A 22,842-nucleotide genomic window follows, 5' to 3' on the forward strand; every position below is an offset into this window, starting at 1 on the left:
AAGTTGCACATCATTTCTTGTATAGGGATTATATTGTTACTGTAGAATTAAGGGAGTTTGGTTAATGCTTTTGCCAAATTAATTCAATTCAGTTGGTTTGTTTTCAGGGTTAAATTAAGGATTCATTTGCAGCATTTTAAGGGATTCTTATCTCATTGAAATGTTTCTCCTGACCTGCCATCGTATTGACTAGTGCCATCAACAATCCTCCTCACTGCTCTCCTAGTCCCGTACTTGTGATTGATCTGCTCCATCCCTGTGTTAAACCAGTGCACACAGAGTTTCAGTGGTACTGTGATTATCTGGTGAAGCAGCATTAGAGCAGCTTTGTACGTGTGTGCATTACTTGCGAAATCCAAAGTGTAGGAGAATTTCCTGATCGTGAAGTGTAGCTTGCCCCGTGGATTCAGACGGTAATGTCTCTCTAGGGTATTGCTGTCAAATGAACCATTCTACACACAAATACAAATAAGCACAAGTAAATCCACCTTAAAGGGGAATACACATTGTCAAATTTCCACCATGACAGCTATGTGAGCTGTCCTAAACAGTCATAAATGTAGGCCTGCATACTCTATACTGAATTCATGAGAATGTTATTGCCTTTAAATACTAGGAAATAGTGAAATAGTTAAATATCTTATACTTTAGTTTACTTATTTCCAGCTTTTTGGCAGGTTTAGTTAATATCCTTCTTCTACAGCTACTTGAAATGTTACTTACATATGTTTGGTACTCAAATCAATCAAAAGTCAACAACCAGTCCTACCTGAAACTGCTGGATGTTCTACTTACATAGCCTTGGTATTCTGTCCATCTCCCCTCGTCTGCCATGAACTCCCATTTGTAGACTGTAAAAAAAAAGAAGCTGTTTCCAAGTTCTACACACATGATCGCCACCAAAAATTATTAAAATTAAATATGTAGTTCAGACCTTTTTGTTTTTTAATATGGCATCAGCAATCCTATTGGCTTTTCGTTTGATATTGTAATAAATTCATGTTTGTACCTAAGCTGTTCAACAGGCTACCAGAAACCCTTTGGGAGAACTGTCAGAAACAATAAAATGACTATCTTTATCTTTTTCATAAATGTTCAACTAGGAAGAAGACCACTTGGGGGCACCAAAATTGACTACAGTATTAAAATACACACAAAACAACCTATAGATGCACAATAAACATCAGTATCTGAGAAAATCACTAAAAACCTGGGAGATGGAGACGCAAAACCCATCACACTACACACAGTAGGGCCACACTTACAAATATGCATAAAGGTGAGGCCATGAATAAAAAGAAAACTAAAAAATCCCCTAACTTCTCACCTGCCCCGGCACAATGTTCAAACATACACAAAAAATACACTAGACATTACAATTTAAAATGTGTATGCTGCTACGTATGCGTTGCTCCCCCGGGGTTTAGGCTTGTGCCACCGACCAACTCCCCCCGCGGGAACAACGGCCTCGTGGGACGGCGCAGGACGCACCGACCGACCGCGGCGTGCTGGAGCCTGCAGCGGTGCGCTCCTGTAAGCCCCCAGGCTTTACTTTCTATCGTCTTTTTTTTTTTTTTTCTAAGGGAAAATTATTGGAATATAGGAACGCATAAACAGGATACATATTATTATGTATGATTAAAGGTGTACTTACTAGAAGAAGACGCCATTATGTTTGCAGTACTTTCGTTTTTACCGTCCTACTTTCATGTTCAGGTTAGCCACACCCACGATAAGAGGTTTGTTTTGCCAGCTGTTTCTTGAACTAAACAGGAAGAAATTATATAATGGGGTAATATAATGAAGGCAGCAGTGATTGCAGATAATAGATGTACTTCAAATCTCCAAAATCCAGTTAATAATCTTTATTAACCAAAAGACATTTGAAAAAACAGCAACACATAGGCACTGTGTCTGTCCATAGCAAATAGTCCAAGCACCATAAGCTGTAATATAAATATATAAACAATTCAAAACCAACCAAGAACAGTGTGCAGCATGGTACATACAGACATACACCTTAAGAAAGGACAACAAAGCTAAACAGAGATAAACATATTGGTGCTGGAATATTATATAGGTCTGGGGGTTTTTAAAGTCTGAGACTGTGACCTCCCATCAAACAAAGCTTGGAAAAAGCTGAAAATCTCTGATGGAAAGTGCACAATCAGTCTCAAAGGGTGGGGTGTTATTTATGTGATGGCTTTAAAATCGTGCATCAGATGGTGGAGTGTCAGGCACTTTAATTTAGAAAGGAAACACAAACCAAAGTGTCCTGGCAATTACATAGCAGCTTAATGAACATCTCCATAAATTAAACATGAAAGTTTACTTCCCTTTGGTTTTAGGTTAAAAGAGGTATCTTTTCAAGTTCACTGATTACAAGGCAGTATTCATGAATCATGGACATTTTAAAATACACTAAAATGATGGTTACATGCACAAACTAACAGGTGGCATATCTGAAACATTGCTTTGGTTTTCAGTTAAAGTTTGAGTTACATGGGAGCCAGTGGGGTCCCTAATACATAACTACTAATCACTGTTTTAATTATAAATGTTCAATTTGATTATTATTATAATTATTATTTATATTAACATTATGTTACATTAACCACTTTACTAAACTCTTGACTGCTTGCATGCATCCTTCCACTTGTGGAGCACTACATAGAATAAAATAATAACAAAAACATTTATATGATACCAAAAAGGGCGGCACTGCATTCTCCCCTGATAGATCTTGGGCAGTTTCGGGTTGTTGCAATCTATTTAATACAGTTATTGCAAGAAGTGGGCTGTGTGTGAAAGAACCCAGGCTAAAAGAGGTGCCTGTTTCCCTTCATTTAAGGCAGTTTATCAGATTTCTCACATATGACACTGTACTCCCCAAGACCTGTAAACACAACACGATGTGTAAAATTTGTGGAACCAAACCGTTATCAGCCAGATATCTTCATAATCCTTAATATAGATAACCTAACCCAAGCCCTAAACCCAACAACGGAGATGGTAGAGGTTACAGGAAGACACTTTTCAATGCACAAGCAACAACAAATTGGCAAGACAAAATGCAATTGTAATCACAGACCCTGAGAAGAATAAAGAATCCCTCACACCTTTCAGTAAATGTCTGTCCGTGTTTCAATAACAGTCATGCAAGGTCATCCAATCAGCAGCTCGTGAAAAACAGTACAGAATCATTCTAACATGAGAAACAACCTGCAGGCAAGCAGTGAGGCAATTCCTGAGGATCGACATCAAACCGGATCCCACAGTCACTGGTTGAGCCGTCGCACTGATCTGGTGGTGGTTGTGGACAGGTTCTTCTGAGTCATGGCTGCAAAAGACACATGTCAAGTAAATCTAACATACAGACTGATCCAATCCTGTAACATTAGCGCCTTGTGAAAGGGAAACAGGTCCTACATAGCCTGCAATACAGATTTTAACTGTTGATGTTTGCAGCTCACCTGAGAAGTTTAGCTCATAGCTAAAGTTGCTGGTGGTAAATATCACGGTGCCTGATGGGTTCTTCTGGTACTCGAGCTCAATGTCCTGGCTGGACATGCTGCACTGCCTACGACCCTAAATGACACAGAGAAAGAAAAAAGAGAATTAAATTGTCAATTTTGAGTCTTTTTGTTCACATTAATACTTATTTTTCTTAAGCAATTCTAGCAGCATAGCATTAGGGTATGTTGCAGTAGACAATGTTGGCAAGGCTAAACATGCCAGCATTGTCTTTGTGAGCATATAAGCATGTCGACTTTAACATTTAGTTCAATGCGGTGCCTAAGTTCAGCCTCTTAGAGGGGCATGGCTGTAGACACAGGATTTACTGATCCACAATAGTGGTATTTATGCATCAACAAAAGAAAGTCATGACTTACTTTGGAATAATCTTTCCATTTTCCACCGATATCTTGAAACTGCCATCTAGGCTGTGAGTCCCAACTGCAGAAAAAGAAGAATTTAAGTTTAAGATCAATTCAGTTCAACTCAAAAGTCAAGGTGTTTGGTATGTTTTTAGGGGTAAGTTAGGGATTCATTTGTTGCATTTGAAGGGAAATGTTTCTCCTGACCTGCTGTTCTGTTGACTCCCATCGTCAGCAGTCCTCCTCACTGCCCTTGCAGTCCCTATTTGGTTGTTGATTTGACACATTGCTGTGAAAAACCAGGAACACACAGTTTTAGTGGCGATTTTAAACTGCAACTAAACTAAAATTCAAATAATGGATTGTATTGGTTTAGCGGCTTTAGAGCAGTCGTATGTGTGTGCATTACTTGTAAAATTCAGGGTGTATGAGAATCTCCTGATATTGAAGTGGAGCTTGCCCTGGGGATTCAGCTGGTATTGTGTCTCAATAGCAGCGCTGTCAAATGAACATACCTACACACAAATAGAAATGGCACGAATAAGTCCACCTTGTAGAGAAATGCACATTATCCCTTAACAAACAACTGGGCTGGAAATTCTGTAAGGGCTGACTGATACTACACTAAATGTACATATGTTATACTTAATTCAGTAGACATTATTTACTTGGAAAAATGGAGAATGGAAGGTAAATATGTTTAAAAAGCATACGAATAAATACCATAACATATCAAAAGTCAAAGTTTCTAGCTGAAAGTAAAATGAAAAGTATACACTCTTTCATTTTGTTTCATTAATAAGCTTCTACAACTACCTGAAACTGCTGGATGTCCTACTTACGTGTGCTTGGTATTCTGTCCATTCCCCCTCTTCTCCCATAAACTCCCACTTGTAGCCCCCATTTGTGAGCTGGGAGGAGGAAGCCGTGGGAGGAGCTGAGGTAGAGTAAAGGCTGCAGAAACATGAGGAGACCATCACGTATATTCATACAAACTTTTATACAGGGGCTCGGGGCTTTTTGAGTACATAACATCTGAACGCAGGAAAGAAACATTTCTAGACAAAAATACGACTCCTACAGAGGAAAGACCTTACCTTCTTGTGTTGGAAGGGAATTTTGGTCGCCTGCGTACATTCCTGCGCAGGCCTGTGGTGCAGTTTGTTTGAGTCATGGCTGCAGAGACAAATTTAAGTTAGATTTCGCAGTATAAAAATGTATTGAAATCAAGCTTACACATGATAGAAACACCACATACTGGCGAAGTCAAGTCTGTAGCTTGCTGAACCCACGGTGAAGGTGAAGGATCCCTGAGGGTTTAGAGTGAACTGATGCTCAACATCTTTACTGCTGATTGAGGAGGACAACCTGCTGGAGGTCTGCAGAAAGAGGAGGAGAGATTACATTCAGAGTGTGAAAAACCACGAGAATCAAATTAATTCGAGGGTAGAGATTTTCCTTACCAGCGATCCATATTCACGCCACAGCTGGTCATCTCTGAAGTACCAGCCTACGTCCTCCGTCTGGCCCGGAGGTAGGAAGCTAAGTCTCTGCACCTTCAGAGGTCCAGTCAGAATCTGTAACTTATCAAAGTCTATGAACACCTTCCTGTGGAGAACACATATGATTCAGTTTGATATATTATATACTTTGAATGTGACATTTTGTTTTAATTATCCCAAAATAAACCCCCTCCATCCACATATTGTATCAGTATGTTATTCATTGTCTTAATATTATCATTTATGTCACAATCTTCAGTTTCATTGGGCAGTTTTATTCAATTAATAGTCTAAATCTGACACTTTCCATTCGAATACCTCCAGATTACACTTAAGTGCTCCCTAAATAAAATACCTAAACTTTATTTAAGATTGTCAGACAAAAGACAAACTGAAAGAAAACCAAAAAAAAAACCCTTTCTGTGCATAACAGCTGAAGATGAGACCAGTAAAAATCACCAACACTGACCCATGCTGAGTGTTGATGGTGATTCCTTTAGCTCCTGCATGGCAGTAGTGGGTCTCGATCACGTGGTCGTTCTCAATTCGCAGCCACTGATTTCCAACTAACAGCTGCCACTCATAACGTTTCGAATCTACTGTAAAAAAAATAGAAGAATATGGGATGTTATTATGTGTATATGTCTGTATGAGCTATGATCAGCTGACAACTGACCAGCTGTAGAAGCTGGGCTAATGTTTGACACTGACACTGAACTTTGCACCAAAAAAGATAGGAACTTAGAAAACAGGTGTAGATGTTTTGGGTTGTGAGAACTCGCATTTCTAACTATTTTCAGAATTTGAAAATGAAAATAATCAGTAGATGCAGACATATGCAATTTGCTTTACTTGCACCAACTACAACAATAAAATCTTATTTTTACATTAATGCATGAGGAATAATAATCTAATGACATAATATAAATCACAGGGGATTTTTCTGCATTGAGTACTTCAGCTTTTAATACTTTAAGTATATTTATCTGACCATACTTACATACTTTCACTTCAGTGACAATTTCAGTACTAGTAGCCTGAAGGTTTTAGTACTTAAACTAAAGTAAATGATCTGAATACTTCCTCCACCACTGTGTTCAATGTATTGTTATGGATATATTTCTAAAAATCACCATTAAAAACTAAACAAAATGGAACAAAAAGGACCATAATTATTATAAGTATTATTCTTAAACATTAGATTTTCGACGTATTTGTTCAGAAAGAGTCATCTTTAAGGCTCAAATGTAAGCTGACTCTGACTTTCACCTACAAAGTAATTCAATAACACAACTACTGTAACTAAATGTCGTGTCATACAGACCTGGAGCCCCCCACGAATAGTCCAAAGCCTCTTCATTTCCCTGTAAAGAACAAATAAAAACATATAACAACCAAACTGTGAAACGGCGCTCTGTATAAAACCAAAGTGGTTCCGTGGTAAAGACTCACCATGTTGTTGTGTGGGGAAAACACTGTAATGATACCAACATAAAGCAGATTAAACACACGTAAAGAGAGCGAGAACTGTCGTTATTTTATAGTTTCATTAAATATGTTTCACTTACTTTTACTCTTTAACAGTCCGATGTTAAATGTCCCACTTCACATTTCACAAACAGATCGTGTTTCACTTTCGCTTCTCTGCAGATCACGCCCCGAAAATAAAGCAATGAAACCAGAGCAATGGTCTGCACCGCAATGGGGGTTTTATGTCATTCAAAATAGGTTTGCTTGTTATCTGTTGGGCTTTATTTTGGTAATGTTTATGATATTATTCTTAACTGCAGTCAATCAACAAACAGGTTATAGAATGATTTATTTATTGATGCATAGCCTTCTAACACAGTTCATTTTAGGAAGTTATATCACTTCCATTAGGGATAGTTCAATAGCACTTTTTCATGTCAATAGTGTGATAACTTGTATGGATGCACATTGCTTAACCTTGCCATTTAAAAAAACATCCTGTTTAAACTGTGTAACTGATTAATCTGTTGAATGAAGAAACACACAGCTGATTCAGTTATTCAATGTACTACTGCTGCTTCTTTTTATTGAAACCTTTTCATGCACAACATTTAGCAGCCTTTTTGATTGGTCAGCACCATTCAAACTTTTTTTCTTCCTTGATTGTATAAGAAGAAATATACACACACACACAAAAACTGATTGCGCAATTTTTTACTACTATAAAGCAGCATAAACCTTACAATCCAAGGCTGGAATTGACCACCTAGAGCAAAAAAAACATATACGAAGTGAACCAAAGAATCGCAGGTCTACAATCATGGATTTTTATTGCATAGTGTTAACATGTAACTCATGTCACATACAACACCTCAACGGTAGCATAATGCTGTGAGGTGTAGAAATGGCCTTGAATTTGCATCAGATTTGGTTCTGAATGAATGAATTCTGTTATATTAGAACAGGCAGTGTTTAAATACCAAATATTTTGTCTGATAATTTGAGGTTTGTCCCTACTCTCATCTCCTACTATGGCAGTCATGTATGTGTCTAACAACAGATTGGTAAAAGGCAGGTTGGTACAGTACATAGGCAGCATTTAAGTGTGAGAAAAACCATTTTGACACAATCCCTAATTTAAAAAAAAAAAATCTATATAATAATATTACATTTTATCCTGAATTCCTTTCCAATGTAAACACAACATTACATTTCCAACAAAGAGCCAAATCAATAAAACCCCAAAACACCCCAGAAGAAATTTAGATTAAAATGATTGTTTGGAAGTATAGTATTGCACAGTTGTTTGTAGACTTTCTTCATGAGTGGCTTCAAAATCCCCTTTAATGCTCAGACCATCAGACGTCTGATCTTGCGTGTATGGTTGTTCTTGAGGTTGGTTTGCATCATCGCTGTGGGGAAAAATAAATAAAATAAATAAATAGAACAAATTAATAAATGCTCTATAGTTCATGTTTCAGGATGACTATTGTTTTTCATTTAAAATGTAAATCTTATGTTACTTATTATTACCTGCTATGTGTGTTTTTAATTGTTTCTTTTCTGTTACTGAAACAGTTCAAATAAGGAAGCTACAGTTTATAAAAGCTGAGATTCTTCCTGACTTTTAAGTTGTATTTTCTCTAATACATTCCTCATTATTTCCATTGAAGTTTACTGGAAAAGAACTGTAGAGCTAAATTGGTACACTTCCATATTAATAGTAATAGTTTCACAGTTAGGTGAAAAGATTGACAATACTCTCACATCTGTACGGTAAATATGTAACAGCGCTATCTGAGGATAACAAAGTCCGCCTACAAGGACCTCCAAGCCTCACAAAACTGAAGTGTAAACATGTATTTGTGGTTTTACAGGGTGCTATCTGCTCAATCAGTTTTTTTTTTGGCCCGGGTGCAGTGACGTCCTGGAAACGGCAATCCCCAGACATAACATTTAAATCAGTCAACACTGGAGGTGCTGGTAGGGGCATTTAGTTAAATATGGACAGAGTCAGGTGAGCTGATTCCGCCTGTTTCAAGTCTTTATGCTTAATTAAGCTAACCATCTGCTGGCTGTAGCTTTATATTCATCCCATAATAATCCAACTATTTTTTTCATGTTCTGGTGTCAATGTACAGCAGCTGAACATGAAAAGTGTGAAATGTGTCCACAGGCTAGCACACATTTCAACTTTTATGAAGAATGAAGTTTCTAATAATAAATTCAGTTTTACTTGAGGTTAAATGTTCCTCTGGGAACCAACAACTGCTTATTACTCAACACAACTAACTTAAATGTCTCTTTTTTTCCACCAAATTCTTTCCAGAAACCTCCCATTAAATTATTTGAAAATAATCAACTTCATCACAGTATTTAAATAATAACTCAACCTCCAAAGTCCAACTTGTAGGTGTCTCCTTTCACTGTGAAGGACAGGGTGCCGCTGGGGTTTTGCTGGTACGTCTTTTCGATGTCTTTACTGTCTACTGAGCATTCAAAGGGAGTACCTCTCTGTCGAAACAGGGACATTCAAATCATCAGGGTTTTATCTCAGCACTCTTATTTAATGACAGTTATTTAAAGTTTCTCAGCTAAATGTAACTCTGCAGATGAACCTACCCTGTGTTTGAACTCATGCCATCCTCCGTTGTCTCCCTTAAACTGCCACTTTGGTCTGGTGCCCACAGACAGAGTCCGGACAGCTGAGGCTGCTTGAGAAACTCTGTAACAACAAGTTCTGGATTCTGTCACAACACTTAAAGCAACAGTTTAACATTATTCACTCTCTTGCCAAGAGTTAGATGAGAAGACCACTTTGATGCCAAAAATGTGGCCGGAGCCAGTTGGCTTAGTTTATCACATATCACTTTTTTAAAAAATGGTTCCTATTTTTGTTTGTAGAGAAATTTGTTACATTTTAGAACAAAATTTAAACACTACCCCTTTTCCCCCATTTCAAGGTTCCTTTATGTTAAGCTAACCGGCTGCTGGTTGTATCTTCATATTGTAGCTTCAGATTGGCATCAATTCTCATCTAACACTTGGGAAGAAAAAGAAAATGTAAGAAAATGTCCAATTATTCAAAATAATATGAAAATGTATCTCAATAATATTTAAATATTTGTTATTGACAGGAGTGACATTTTTCCCAGCTTGACAAACGAACAAAATCCAAACTCACCCTGCTGCCACTGCTTGCTGTTGTCGATAGACTGGTCGACGAGTTACTCTCCTCTTTCTGCTTTTACCCACCTGTCGCTTTTCTAACAAACAACACAAATAAAATAAAGTGTTACAGTGTGCTGCATGTGGAATTTAACAGACTATTTTGTGAAGGTTTTGTGAGTATTTTTCACCTTTGAATCTAATCTCTAAGGTCTCTGCACCAACGCTGAAAGTAAAAGAACCTTTTGGGTCACTCTGGAAGTTCCTCTCTATGTCAGAGCTCGTCACAGGACTGGTGTTGCCCTTCGAATCCTATTTAAAAAAAAAAATCTATATTAATTAACAAAATTACATCTAGCCGTGAAGTTGCAGATTCAAACTATAACTATAACTAAACACCGCTCACATCTGTATTTGATGACCCAGGAACGAGATGTGAAGTGTGTAGGAGAAAAACGCAAAGGTTCTATCTACAGCCAATGTTTGGTTTGTCCATTCTGGGCTACTGTATAAACTTTGTGGTTCAACTTGGTGGACTCCATGGAAGGCAACCCTCATTTACCCATCTGTAAATAACAACGACTCATTCTAAGGACCAATTCCTATTCCATTTCTGCCATTATATCCTCCTAAATGCTACACGCTGGACCTTTAAAGTTGTATACAAGGAGGTTTCATTTTGTTTCGATTCTGGCAGCCCCTGTGGACAAAATCGGTAGTGTTTTATTCTCCTTGTTTCATTGATTTCAAGAGGAATCCAACTGAATCTGACCAATGTTCTCACTAATCTGGTCCTATTTGTTTATGTAGATCATATAGAGAATGTTTCATAACTACTTAAAGACGAAGATTGGATTGGAGTAAAAAAAAAAGGTTCAATAATTTTAATTCCACGTACCTTGTCTCCATACTTGATCCACTTACGACGCAAGGTGCAGTACCAGTTCCACACAGTTTTTCCATCATCCAAACGTCTTACTTTCAGACTCTTTCCACACACTCTAATTCTGTTAAAATCTATACTCACTGCCCTATAGAGAGAGAGAGCGACAGATACATCATCAACCAGTTTCTCCTCAGTCTATCTGCGTTTCGAAAATTTGAAAGCACTGTGTGTTTTTAGCTCTTACCCGTATGGTGTGTTGTAGATTTTAATGCTTTTTGTGTGGGGCAGCGAGTACTGAGCCTCGATGACGTGATCATTATCAATATCCATCCAGCCGTTTCCATCATTCAGCTGCCACTGGTAGAATCGGCCATCCGTGAGCTTTGGGTCTGATTAAAAAACATTGAAAAGACAAAATATTGAGTTTTAAATTGAGCAAGCTGAGGCACTGAACAGGTACTGAACACGTTGGACGTTTTAATAGGCAACTGGTTGCTAACACGTCCGCCCAAACACCTTTATGAGGTGATAATGTAAAATATTTCGTTTTCAGCTAACACACACATAGTTATATGTACTTATTTTGTTTCATTAATAACTCTAAAACTTATTTATATTATTGTTTTACTAGCTAATTAATTATAGCAAGGATCTATAAGAGACATCTACTGTAGTGAAGAAGTAATATTTCATAATGTAAACTTTATAACAATGTAAAACAGCTCTTGTAATGTTGTAAACTCGTACCATATAGTTTTGTAAAGTAAAGTTTTATCTATATAGCTCAAAATCATAAATTTGTCAACAAAAACAAACAAACAAAACCTGAAAAACAAATAGGAGAATAACCTTAGGAAACCTTGTATATCAGGATGAACAGACAAACAGTAAAGTAGAATTAGGTAGTAGTAGGCAAATAATGTAAATATAAAACATATATTATTAGACACATATTGAGTATAATTAGTTAAACATTTGTGAATCAGAAAGAAGGATCATCCATTCAACCTGTTCTCTCTTCTTCATCACTAGATGCTGATCGGACCGAAGCCCTGTTGCTTGCACCAGACGACGCACTTCCAGCTCTGTCGTGCTTCAGCTTACAATTGGATCCATTACGACAGTTTCCTTTCAGGGCATACTTGCAGACGTGCAGGTAAGAGCACCTGGCACCATCCCGACAGCCACCTCTGCTGTTGTAAAACTTGCAGGGCACGCCCACTGGAGACTTGAAATGAGAATAAAGAGGATTTTTTTTTTCAGCACTGGAGAGGTACACATAGTTAGGTTCTACATCAGTACAAAATAAATGGTGGTAAATTCAGATCAGAATTCGAACAATGTGTAAAAAGTGGGTTTGTAGCGATTTACATTGTTCTCTGTTCAGAAACAAACCTGACAATCAGTTTCTACATCTGAACGTTCGTCACTTTCCGAACCAGTGGATTCATTGTCAGAAGCGATTTCCTCGTCAGACTCTGGAATATATTGCACATAACGAGAGAGAATTAAAAATGCATATGAAATGTTTTCATGTTTGGTGAATACTTATTCAAATTTATCAATGATAAAGACCGGTCTTCATTCATGCATGGTCTTCATTCCTAAAAGGTCATCCGATTCATTCCTGCATACAAATATTCTCTATGTGGCCAAGAGTATAGGGAGATACTCATTTCCAACTTTTGTTGTTGGGTGCTGTTTTTCATTGTTTGGCCACAGAGAGACACACAGCCTTTCCCTGAAAGCTGGAGCCTGTTAGAGATGCATATTTATGTTGTTTTTGGGATGAGATATTCAACAATTACATGAGCACAAGTGAACTGTGTGGAAAAAAACACACATTATTCATGTCCAGGTGCAGCTTCCAAAAAAAAAAAAACCCAATAGATACAACGTTGTAGTCCAAAAAGTCCACACTGGCTCTTTATTAGGTGCAGAGGCATTTAAAACCAATCGTAACCAAACGTAATAAAGAAAAATATTTTAAAAGGCAGCGTTCTACTGTGTTTGCGAGTCCTTGTGAAACATCTAATGTTTGGGTGTCCACATAACTTTGGGCCATGTAGTGTTTATGTTTAAAGGCAAATTCCTTGTATGTAAAAAACCTACATGGCAATAAACCTGATTCTGATCATGCTACAGTAATTTCCTGTAGTGATATATGTTCAGTGGGAAACTGCTAAACAAATAATTAAAGTACATTTTTCCTAAAATACCACAGATATGATATTATTTATACAGTTTAAACAAAAGTGTAAGTACAGGTCAACAATAACGCATACGTTAATATGTTTATCTGCTGCCCCCTGCTGGGTAATATCGATTTTACTGGCTGTTTACAAGCTGTGTTATGGTTATGATCCATACGTTGGAAAATGATTGATAAATAAAAGATTATAAGCGTACCTTTAATTTAACGCCGTCAAAGTGAAACATTATGTGAAGCATGATGTGGACTGTACAGGTTCGGGCTGTCGTTGCATGTAAACCATATAAAGTAAGTTTCATTCACCAAAAAACGAAACTGAAACTGTAAAGTACACGATTATCGCCACATGATAGATAAATCTGTGTATTTAAGAGTTCAGACCTGAGTCAATTCCATCGTTATGTTCCTAATATGGCAAATATCAGCAATCCTATTAGGTTTTGAGTTGATATGAAAATCTACTATAACTCTAAATGTCTCATAATGATAAATACATATAGAGATAGACAGTACAGCCACGTACAGCTCTGTTTATGAGGGTAGAAAAAGCTGCATTTAGTTAAAATACAATGAACACAGCAGATACATGCATATATTAGAGTGCTCATGTTTAAAGCGTACTTACCAGATGGAGACGCCATACTGTTGTTCGCAGTGCTTTCGTTTATGATACCACTTTCATATAAGGTCAGCCACACCCAGGCACTGTCTGTCAAAAAGTTACTTGTGCTGTTTCCCCTACAGCAAGACTGCTGCTCTCATAGCTTCAGATTCCCAGCTGTATTTTAGAATACATCTGGAGTAGATTGCAGATTTACCTCCAATCTTCAAAATCCAAAACCTTTTTCCCCCTTTGTTAACCAACATACATTTCAAAACAACAAATATGCATTGTATCTGTATAAAACCCTTGCATAAGCTGCAATATAATAGAAATACAAGAATAAATCGTGTGCAGGATGATAAAATCTAGACATGCAGCTATAACGAGGACAACAAAACTAAACAAAGATAAGTAAACATATTGGTATGTAGGTAAAAAAAAATATATATAAAAAAATAGGCCTGATACATTCTGTATGTACGGGTGTTATTGTAAACTGTATGAAGATTTCAAATATTTCAAGTGGGAGTGCAAAAAGAGCTGGAATATGTGTATATATAGGTAATTAATAGGTAAACAGATGAAATAAAATAATAAATCAAAGAACTAAATATATAAAAACAGAATGGAACACCAAATCTGACCTCAATATCTTAATAATAATAATAATAAAAGTTTTGTATTTGCCTCAAACTGGAGCGTTCAGGCTTATTTTGTAGTGCGCTAAACCTCCACGGCGCTGGGTGGCGATAGTGAGCTGATTCTGCCATTGGCGCGCCCGCATCTACACTGCTATGGCATCTAGTAAGTGGGCTGTAGTTTCATTCAACAATAAACAGCAATGTAGTCTCCACTGGTAGTGTAGGTTGCAGTGTGGACACAAACACAACAACAAAACTTTAAAGTTCATCTGGTGTTAGTTTCCCACCTGAATTATAAAGGGAAGAGCCTAATCGTTTAATAATAATAATAAAGGAATAATCCCATTGAATACTGAAATAATGAGGCCACTTTAGGCTAAAACACAGTATGCACACTGCACAACAACCAAAATTAAATATATAACATTTCTAACTAACTTTCTTTTCTCTCTGTCTTAGTGAATTCAAAAGAAATTGAAGACTTTGTGAAGCTGAGGGTTTCAAATAATTACCTCTTCTCTGGAAGAAGAAATACTTCCATGTGGGCATGGAGGTATGTCAGCAAGTTAAAGCTCTGAGAGGCAATAATGTATAGGGACAGAAGCATGTATGCATGATTAGGAAGTACCATAATGGGATATTTAACGGGATATTTCCTTCACTGGAACATGTTCCAGTCAAGAATTTGTTAGGTTGAATAACTTTTTGCTTGCAAAGCTCTGATAACCTGATAAACATGAGCCTTTATTGATAACGATGACGAATACTACAAGGAGATAGTGATAATAATCTTTTTTCAGGGCTTTAACTAGCAATTATTTACATTTAAAATAGTATAAACAGCCCAAAGCCCAAGTTGACATATTAAAAATGCTTGTTAATATTCACATTTGAGAAGCTAAAACCAGTGTCTTTTGATGATCAAAATAGTAGAATTTTCTGTCGATCGACTAATAGATTAATCAACTAATTGTTCATTTGTGTTATATTAACATAATTTTATCTTTTTAGGGCCATTCTGAGACATATGGCCTTGCAACACAAGATGACCCATAGTCAAGCATCCAAAAAATGTGAAAACATGAAAAAGAGATACAAGGTAGGCTAATATTTCTTTTAAATATCATTTAGTTTTATAAAGAATTTTGACAAATTTCCTTCTTGATTTATTTCCCTCTGTCTGCTTCCTCAGGAGCTTAGGAACCCTCCAGATTAAAGTGTCTCCAGAAGTACGGACTTATTTCAGGAGGGAAGCCAGGAGATAGACTGCATCATGCAAGAGGTGGAGCCGGACATGATGGATAGCGAAAGACAGGTGATGGAAAGGGAGCAACAGGTGATGGAACGGAAGGGGCTGGTACTGCTGAGGGAGATCGCTGCTCTGGAACGGGACCGAGCCTTGCTGGAGAGAGAGAGGGCGACGATGGTGAGAGAAAAGGCGGTGATGGAGTGGTGGAGCAGGACAGAGATGCTGTGAGCAGGGATGGGCTGGCTCTAGAGCGAGAGAAAGCCAAACTGGAGGGACTTTGTGCACTCAGAGAAAGGACTGAGGAGGACAGCAGCGAGGACAGAGACTCAGATATCATGGACAGGAAAGGAACCTCTTCTCAACTTGTTTGAAAAAGTCATTAAAAATATTGGATTCATGGGGTTTTTCTGCACAAACCCCAAACATTTTAATATATAGGCTATATATATATTCCTGAGCAGTTTCCACCTTGGCTGCATCTGCACATAATTCAAAATGCACATTTTATTTTTATACTAACCTACAAGTTGTCAATAAAAACGTTGAGCCACTCCCAGTTCGGAGAGGTCTTCAAAACAACTTTATTCACTTGTGGTTATTCCATACAGAGCACACAATAGCAAGCTATTAGCATTATTCTTAACCCCATCCACAATCAAAATCAACAACCCCCCTCCCAAATCAAACAATAGTCTTCATTTGATCGACTCTAGACATTAGAGTCTTTGGAATAGGCTATTGTGCATGGTTAAAACATCACTTTTTGAAATGTAATATACCAAATATTGCAGTTCATGTAAAAAATCTTTTTTTTTTTTAGAATATATATTTTTATATTACAGTACAGACTTTACAACAAATGATTGTGTTTAAATGCGTCTTTTATTGCATTAGATACTCAATTTTCCTTTCATTAAGCTCCAGCTTCAATAAGTTTATGCTAGTATACATTTCCAAAAGTGTTAGATTTGTCATTAATATTAATATTATTATTTTTTATTTTTACAAAACAAACATATTTAAACAATATTACCGGTTGTTTTGCCAGTCATGAACAGACACTAAACAGAAACAAACATGCCATTTGAGGGTTTTTAATAAACTGATTTCTCCGAATGCCACCTATTGTTTAATCTTAATCAAGTTGCGGAACAGTTTGGCTTTTGAGTTCTTAGGTTCTTGTGTGAATGTGTGTGTATTTGTATGTGTGTACATGCATGTTGGTAGGTGAGTAAGTTTCCTAAAGATCTGAACAAAAGGAAGAAGTTGCAGTAGAGACGTGTATATGTGCTTTATCGCCAGAATCTGACTCAATCAATGCGTTTGTGGATGTTTATCAATCATAAATTTCCACACAGTTTTTACTGATCTGTAGAATACATCAGCAGCATTTATGACAGTTTTGAATCTTGTAATTAATTGATTGTTTTAGGAGGTGATAAATGGTATGCATGTCTGCGTGTGTGGTTGTGTGTGTCAATATGTACAAAGATGTGTGCATGTGGTTGTATTTGTGGGAGTCAGTGTGCAAGAGTGTAGTATGTGTCTGTGTGGTTAAATGAGATCCCCGATGGGTATACGGGGCAGGCAGATGTAAGCCTGCGGGGTCCTGCTGAGGTTGATGGGGTTGCCGTCCAGACGGATGTCCTCCAGTGCGTTCCTGATGTAGTTGAAATCTTTCAGGTTGCAGAACGTGTCCTCGTGCATCATTTGAATATTGTTACGCTACAATAGAAGATAGAGGAGGATACATAATGAGATATACATATTACACTTGCTTAAACAAATTGTCATAATGGAGAAATTTGGATCATTATAAATTAGAATAGAAGTGAAATGCTGTCAGGTCACACAGTAACAATATCTGTCCTCTCAGAGTAGGGTTATCTGGATTTGTTAAAGACAAGTTCTCTGGTAAAACTTTAGGTTTAGTTATTTGAATGTCAATCTTTAAGTTTTAATTCTTAAATATTAATTCATATTTTGTAACATTTTTATTTTCATTTGTTGAAAGCAAAACCTAAATAGATTCAATAAGATACTTTAAAAGGATTCAAATTCAATAGGGTTGGATACCAATCCTGTGGTGCCCTCTAGTGTTTGTTTGCTTAAAAGCCATGCACACCCATGATTCTCCCACACAGGTCTTTTCAATTACTTTGCGTAATTAGACTACTTGTCAGTGTGGGCCACTTAATTGACCTGAGCTCCCTGGTCCTCCTATTGATTTTGTTACACCTGTTTGGGTGCCAGAAGTTACACATTTTCTCATTCTTATTGATTTGTGATGTTTAGTGTAATCATTTATCATTCCTGATTGCATTTTCAGTTAAAGTTTTACCTTATTTTCATATCATATCTAAAGACCTTTAATCCCAGGAATACAAAAAGCCTACATTATGGTTTGAACCTTTCACTTCAAATGTTCACCAGTGAGGGATGTGACATGAGGCCCGAGCAGATATACCTGTAGGTGTAGAGATCGCAGGGTGTCTGGTAGAGGCACAGGGACGTAATCAATGTGGTTGTCTGTTAGGTACAGGTACAGCAGGCTGGTCATATCCTGGATACAATGAGAAGAGATAGAAATTATTATCGGCTCAGGCCTTCCACCATTGTCACATCAACATATCGCCATTTATTATTTGTTCTCGAGTATGGAAGTTGTACATACTTTGAACGCCTCGTTGTGAATACCCTTGGTGCCAATGTTGTTATGGCTGGCATCGATCAGGCTCATGGTCTCTGGGAGAGCAGGCAGCCTTGAGATATGATTTTCTCGAATCACCAGCTCCTCCAGCTCAGGTAGACCCAAAAATGCTTTGTCATCGATGGACGTTATCTCATTGGCGGTTAAGTCGATCCTCTTCAGCTTGTCTGGAAGGAGGCGAAAAAAACACACTCTGAAATGTTGATATCAGTGATAGAGCCATCCCTCCAGCATCAGTCAAAGTTAAGGGTACATTCACCTTTATCTAACAGTGATACATTTTCATTCAAACAGGAAACATACTCATGAAGGCGAAGTCAGACTTGTTGATCTTGGTGATTCTGTTGTAGCGTGCATAGAAGTGAGTGGTGTCTTTGGGAAGAGGTGGTACACTATCCAGCTTCAAGTCATCACAGTAGACCGAACCACCAAGGCAAGTGCACAGCAAGCAAGTGGGCATACCTGGAGCACATGGATAGAAAGGAGGAGAAGGGAGGGAGGGAGGGAGGGAGGGAATAAAATATGAAAAAGTAAGAGGTAGAATGTATTTCAGGGAGCAGCTGGTGGTTAATGGAATTAGCCTCTAACACTCAAAAAACCCAACCGGTCCTAATCCAGGGCAGAGTCCATCAAATCAGGATTCAGGATATCACAAGATTCAAAGACAACTGATGCTTTTATCATGCTTGTCTGAATTCAATTCCTGTGTTGTTCAATACTAACCTGTCCTGTCAGGCTCATAAGGCTCATCAGGTTCATCAGGCTCTGGCAATCCAGAGCTCACTGACCCTTCTATAATGTCAGTACGTTCCTGGGGGGGTTCTGTTGTAGTCGGAAGCAGCCCCTCCTCTTGTTAGAGACAAGATTAGGTATTAAAGAAACAGGTTAGATCAGCATGGACATGGAACAGGAAGTGTGGCAATCAGTAGCCCACTGTTTGCCGCAGTGATAAGTTACAGTGTATTAGCAGTGTTAACCAAGTGTTTGTGGCATTTAACTGACGAATGGAAGTTAAATGAAAATGACTTTTTTGTGTTAATAACATGAAATGTGATCTGCTGAGTGGTCACAAACAATATGCTTGTTAGTGAAGAACAAGAAAACACTTTTTAGGGAAGCCAGTTGAAATGGGTTTGGTCTTTTCAGTTGCGTCCACGGCGGGCTACGAGGCTAGATAGCCACAGTGGACTTTGTATAAACAGTATGTAAAAATAGTGAATAACTCAAACAATTTCTCAAGTAACTACTATCTCTTCTCTGCAGACAAGGTGCCAATGCAGGAGCCAGTTCCAACAATAAATCTTTTTTAAGCATTTCGAAAATTGACTCCACTCTAGCACTTTAGTTGTGCACTGTGGAGATCAATATTTCTCACCAAAATGCATATTGTGTATTCCTGAGATTTTCCAAACATGATTAATTAAATTCCTTTCTAATAAACCATTTGCAAGGCATTTTTAGTAGTTAAGTATTTTAAAATAATGTAATGTTTACCAATTATAGGAACTGTATAACAGACTCAAAGACAGTGCCCGTTCACTTAAATTTGCCAAAAAGGTTTTTCTAGCTTCCGGCTTGCTTCTGCGTTGCACAGCACACTGTGCATAATCATTAGTGTTCCTCCTACTGGCCCAACCTATGCATTCCCTCCAGTGCAGTTTTACAAATATAACACCTTCATGGATTAAAGTAATAATTGACCTTGTTTGCAGTTAGAGGTGTCCTGTCAAAAGGTTTACAGAAGTATTTTTTATAATGATGGTCAATGAGGTAAATGCTTTTTGGGCCACAGTTTTTCCCCCCCATTGCGGTACCACAGGTGGCCACTAGGATAAAGTGGCAGCAAAGCTCTCCTAATAGATCCAGGCTTACATTGCATTACAATCTCTGTACATGTGTAGCTAGCTAGCTGTCTTCATTAAGTTTTATTGTCACCGATCAGTGCAATAGCATGAAACAAGCATCAGAAATATGTATTGGATGCAAGCATGTGATTATGTGCACAATGCAAACAAACGGAAACTAACTTGTAAAAACAATGCTCCATAGCACTACACGTGTTCCACAGGGAATCTTTAAAACTTGGTGAAGAGAAAACCAAAGTTTTCAGAGCTGACTAACAGGAGTAATTAGACAAAATTGACTAGCAAGGGAGAGTTCATAAAAAGATTCATTAGCTCCCTGGCCCAGCACTGGCACCTCAGTCAAAGTATTCACTCTTTGGTATGCTTTCTGGTGTGTGAGATATGGGCTTAAGTTTTTACTCTGCCTTAACATATCTCACACAAGTCTAGATTAGATACTGACCTTTATCAGTGTCAGGGACCAGAGTTACCTCAGGGACCTCTGCGTCTCCAGAGCCAGAGGCACTAGAATCCCCAGAGGCTCCAGATAACTCTAAGTCTCCAGAGGCTCCAAGATCCCCAGAGGCCCCTGAGGTTCCTGAAGCTCCTGAGAACTCCCCAGAAGCACCTGATGCCTCGCTGGGGATAGTCTCAGGAAGGGGCAGCTCCTCCTCTTGTTAGAGCCAAGGATCGGGGTTAGGAGACATGAGATTAGAAGGGTGAGGGGTGAGATGGACAATCAATCACACTATTTTAGATGAGACAAGAGGTTAGGAGAAGCATGATTATGAGTAACACAAATACAATGGCACACAGCAGAACAAATAAGTAAGATTGCAAGGGGAAAAAAATCAACATTTAACACAGTTAAATGGAATTTAAGACAATAAATCAACATAAATCACACAGGTAAAGGCAGGTTATTGCTAAAGAAATAGAGTTGCCGTAAGCCTTACTAACAGACATGTGCTCTTTAAAAGTACTAACCTCCAGATATCAATGTTATCCCTGAGTCCCCGGACTCACCAGAGTCCCCAGAAACCCCAGAGCTTCCAGAGGCCCCTGAGATCAAGAGATCTCCAGAGAACCCAGAACCAGACTGGTCCCCAGACCCTCCAGAGCCAAGGGGGAGTTCAATTGAAATCCCTCCAGAGCCCAAGTCCCCAGAGGCTCCAGAAGTTGCAGATCCCATTATATCCCCAGATCCTGAGTGATCCCCAGATATCAAGAAATCCCCAGAAATCAAGAGATCCCCAGATACCAAGAATTCCCCAGATCCCCCAGAGCTAAGGAGCTCCTCAGAGGCTCCAGAGATCAGGACAATGTCTCCAGAACCCCCAGAGCCGCCTGAGACCAGTAGGTCTCCTGAGCCTCCAGACCCAGAAGCCCCAGAAGCTCCTGAGGCCCCAGACCCTACGGAGCCCCCAAAATCCCCGGACACATGAAGGATGTCAATGGGCGTCAGACGCAGCTCCACCTCTTGTTAGAGACAAGATTAGGTATTAATAAACAGACAGATGAAACTGAAACGGATCAATCAGGGTTGGACCCACAATGATGATTAGGTTAAATAGTCAGTGACAAATGGACACAGTGATTGAAAATGACACATTTAACCATTAACAGCTAGTTAAATGGAATACATGCACATGGGAAAGAGGATTGATGAAGATACAGATGATGATTTCAAAAGAATAGATTAGTGTATCTTTGTTTTGGGTGTTTTTCTCTTTAAGGGTAATGCTGCTTTTGCTCCATAGGCCTAAGGAAGAGCAAGACCCGCTCTTAAGTGATCTTTGGATATCAAGTAACTCTATATTTATGGGTGTGCAGACCTAAAGGTATGCTCTTTTTCAGACCTTTCTGTGTGTCTGGGCCCATGAGAACCCCAGATCCCCCTGAACCCTGAGGGATGAGCTGAGGTTTTAGGGGCAACTCTTCCTCCTGCTCCTCCTCCTCCTCTTCTTCATGTTCTTCCAGTGAGGCCTCGGGTACAGGGTAGTTATAGTCGGGTGGGGCCAGTGTTCCAATCTCTATCTAAGGGAAAGACAGCAGCAGTGAGTCAAAAACACATGAGAGGTGTAAGTAAGCAAACTTTATCAATATGAGAAAGGAAAATACAATTCTTCCAAAATAAAATAGTTAACCTAACTCTATTGTGCCACTGCAACAAAGGAATTATCTTAAAGTTGTAAACCAGTGTAATAATGGTGACAAACATAATTAACCACAGTTCTGAGCAGATGACAGAGAATAATCAGAAAACTGGAACTCCTTATTCAATTGATTTCAGTATGTAGTGCATCATCTCTTGACTGTTTTTAGAATATGACAGAAATACTTTATGCGTATACTGAATCATGGAGGCAACATGCAAAAGGTTTGACAATTAAATGAAAAGTGGCAGTATGTTGTGTTGCAGAACTTAGATGCTAATAGTCAGGGTCTTTAGGGCATTTTAATGACATGAATGTTGTCTATCAATCTAAATCTTTTGCATCTGTAAATGTATCAAAATCTATTACCAATTATCATTTAATAACAGTAACATCAGTTAACAAAGAGCCAATCTCTGGTACTATGTTAGTTCCCTTTTGGGTGCAAGAAAGAGGAGAGGAAGAATAGATTTCACATATTTAACCCACTTGAGGCAGATTACATGACATGTCAGCATAGAC

The 22,842-nt window shown here is 38.3% G+C and overlaps 3 protein-coding genes across 4 annotated transcripts in view; all 3 read right to left on the reverse strand.

Moving 5' to 3' along the window:
* Positions 1–1,850: 1,850 nt before the first annotated feature.
* On the reverse strand, positions 1,851–7,073 carry LOC118337435 (protein mono-ADP-ribosyltransferase PARP12-like). Of its 2 annotated transcripts, none has more exons than XM_035674489.1 (13): positions 6,949–7,073; positions 6,833–6,855; positions 6,705–6,744; positions 5,850–5,976; positions 5,342–5,486; positions 5,137–5,257; positions 4,976–5,054; positions 4,721–4,832; positions 4,288–4,393; positions 4,086–4,167; positions 3,894–3,957; positions 3,474–3,588; positions 1,851–3,340 (listed from the first exon to the last, which is right to left on the reverse strand). In XM_035674489.1, coding segments are annotated over exons 1-13 (1,077 nt in total). In that variant the 5' UTR covers positions 6,950–7,073; the 3' UTR covers positions 1,851–3,278. The 2 variants fall into 2 exon arrangements, with proteins under 2 accessions (XP_035530382.1, XP_035530374.1); XM_035674481.1 differs by having other exon boundaries at positions 5,850–5,979.
* Positions 7,074–7,409: 336 nt separating this feature from the next.
* si:ch211-244b2.4 (uncharacterized protein LOC541512 homolog) lies at positions 7,410–13,825 on the reverse strand. The gene is made up of 10 exons (XM_035679060.1): positions 13,742–13,825; positions 12,300–12,382; positions 11,913–12,132; positions 11,149–11,293; positions 10,917–11,049; positions 10,210–10,330; positions 10,035–10,116; positions 9,473–9,575; positions 9,244–9,364; positions 7,410–8,262 (listed from the first exon to the last, which is right to left on the reverse strand). Exons 1-10 carry the CDS (start codon positions 13,755–13,757, stop codon positions 8,201–8,203), a joined length of 1,086 nt encoding a protein of 361 aa, XP_035534953.1. The 5' UTR covers positions 13,758–13,825; the 3' UTR covers positions 7,410–8,200.
* A 2,881-nt stretch (positions 13,826–16,706) lies between these two features.
* The window catches only part of LOC118342254 (leucine-rich repeat protein soc-2 homolog), an 11,577-nt gene continuing 5,441 nt past the window's right edge, over positions 16,707–22,842 (reverse strand). The window contains exons 2-9 of the mRNA XM_035680757.1: positions 22,024–22,201; positions 21,152–21,643; positions 20,628–20,837; positions 19,044–19,169; positions 18,624–18,782; positions 18,285–18,487; positions 18,078–18,173; positions 16,707–17,335 (exon numbers count right to left, since the gene is read on the reverse strand). Of these exons, the coding sequence (XP_035536650.1) occupies positions 17,165–17,335; positions 18,078–18,173; positions 18,285–18,487; positions 18,624–18,782; positions 19,044–19,169; positions 20,628–20,837; positions 21,152–21,643; positions 22,024–22,201 (1,635 nt within the window). The 3' untranslated portion in view covers positions 16,707–17,164. The remainder of the gene's footprint in view (positions 17,336–18,077; positions 18,174–18,284; positions 18,488–18,623; positions 18,783–19,043; positions 19,170–20,627; positions 20,838–21,151; positions 21,644–22,023; positions 22,202–22,842) is intronic.

This window comes from Morone saxatilis, unplaced genomic scaffold, assembly GCF_004916995.1.
Source record: "Morone saxatilis isolate NCDOM2014 unplaced genomic scaffold, NCSU_SB_2.0 Contig10, whole genome shotgun sequence".
NCBI lineage: Eukaryota > Metazoa > Chordata > Actinopteri > Moronidae > Morone > Morone saxatilis.

Coding starts and splice junctions, on each gene's coding strand:
- LOC118337435 (XM_035674481.1), bottom strand. Junction 5,258..5,341: donor GGCGTGAATATGGATCGCTG/GTAAGGAAAATC, acceptor CTCTTTCTGCAG/ACCTCCAGCAGGTTGTCCTC. Junction 3,589..3,893: donor AATGGAAAGATTATTCCAAA/GTAAGTCATGAC, acceptor TGTGTCATTTAG/GGTCGTAGGCAGTGCAGCAT.
- si:ch211-244b2.4 (XM_035679060.1), bottom strand. Junction 12,133..12,299: donor ATGTAGAAACTGATTGTCAG/GTTTGTTTCTGA, acceptor TCTCATTTCAAG/TCTCCAGTGGGCGTGCCCTG. Junction 9,365..9,472: donor GGCATGAGTTCAAACACAGG/GTAGGTTCATCT, acceptor CTGTTTCGACAG/AGAGGTACTCCCTTTGAATG.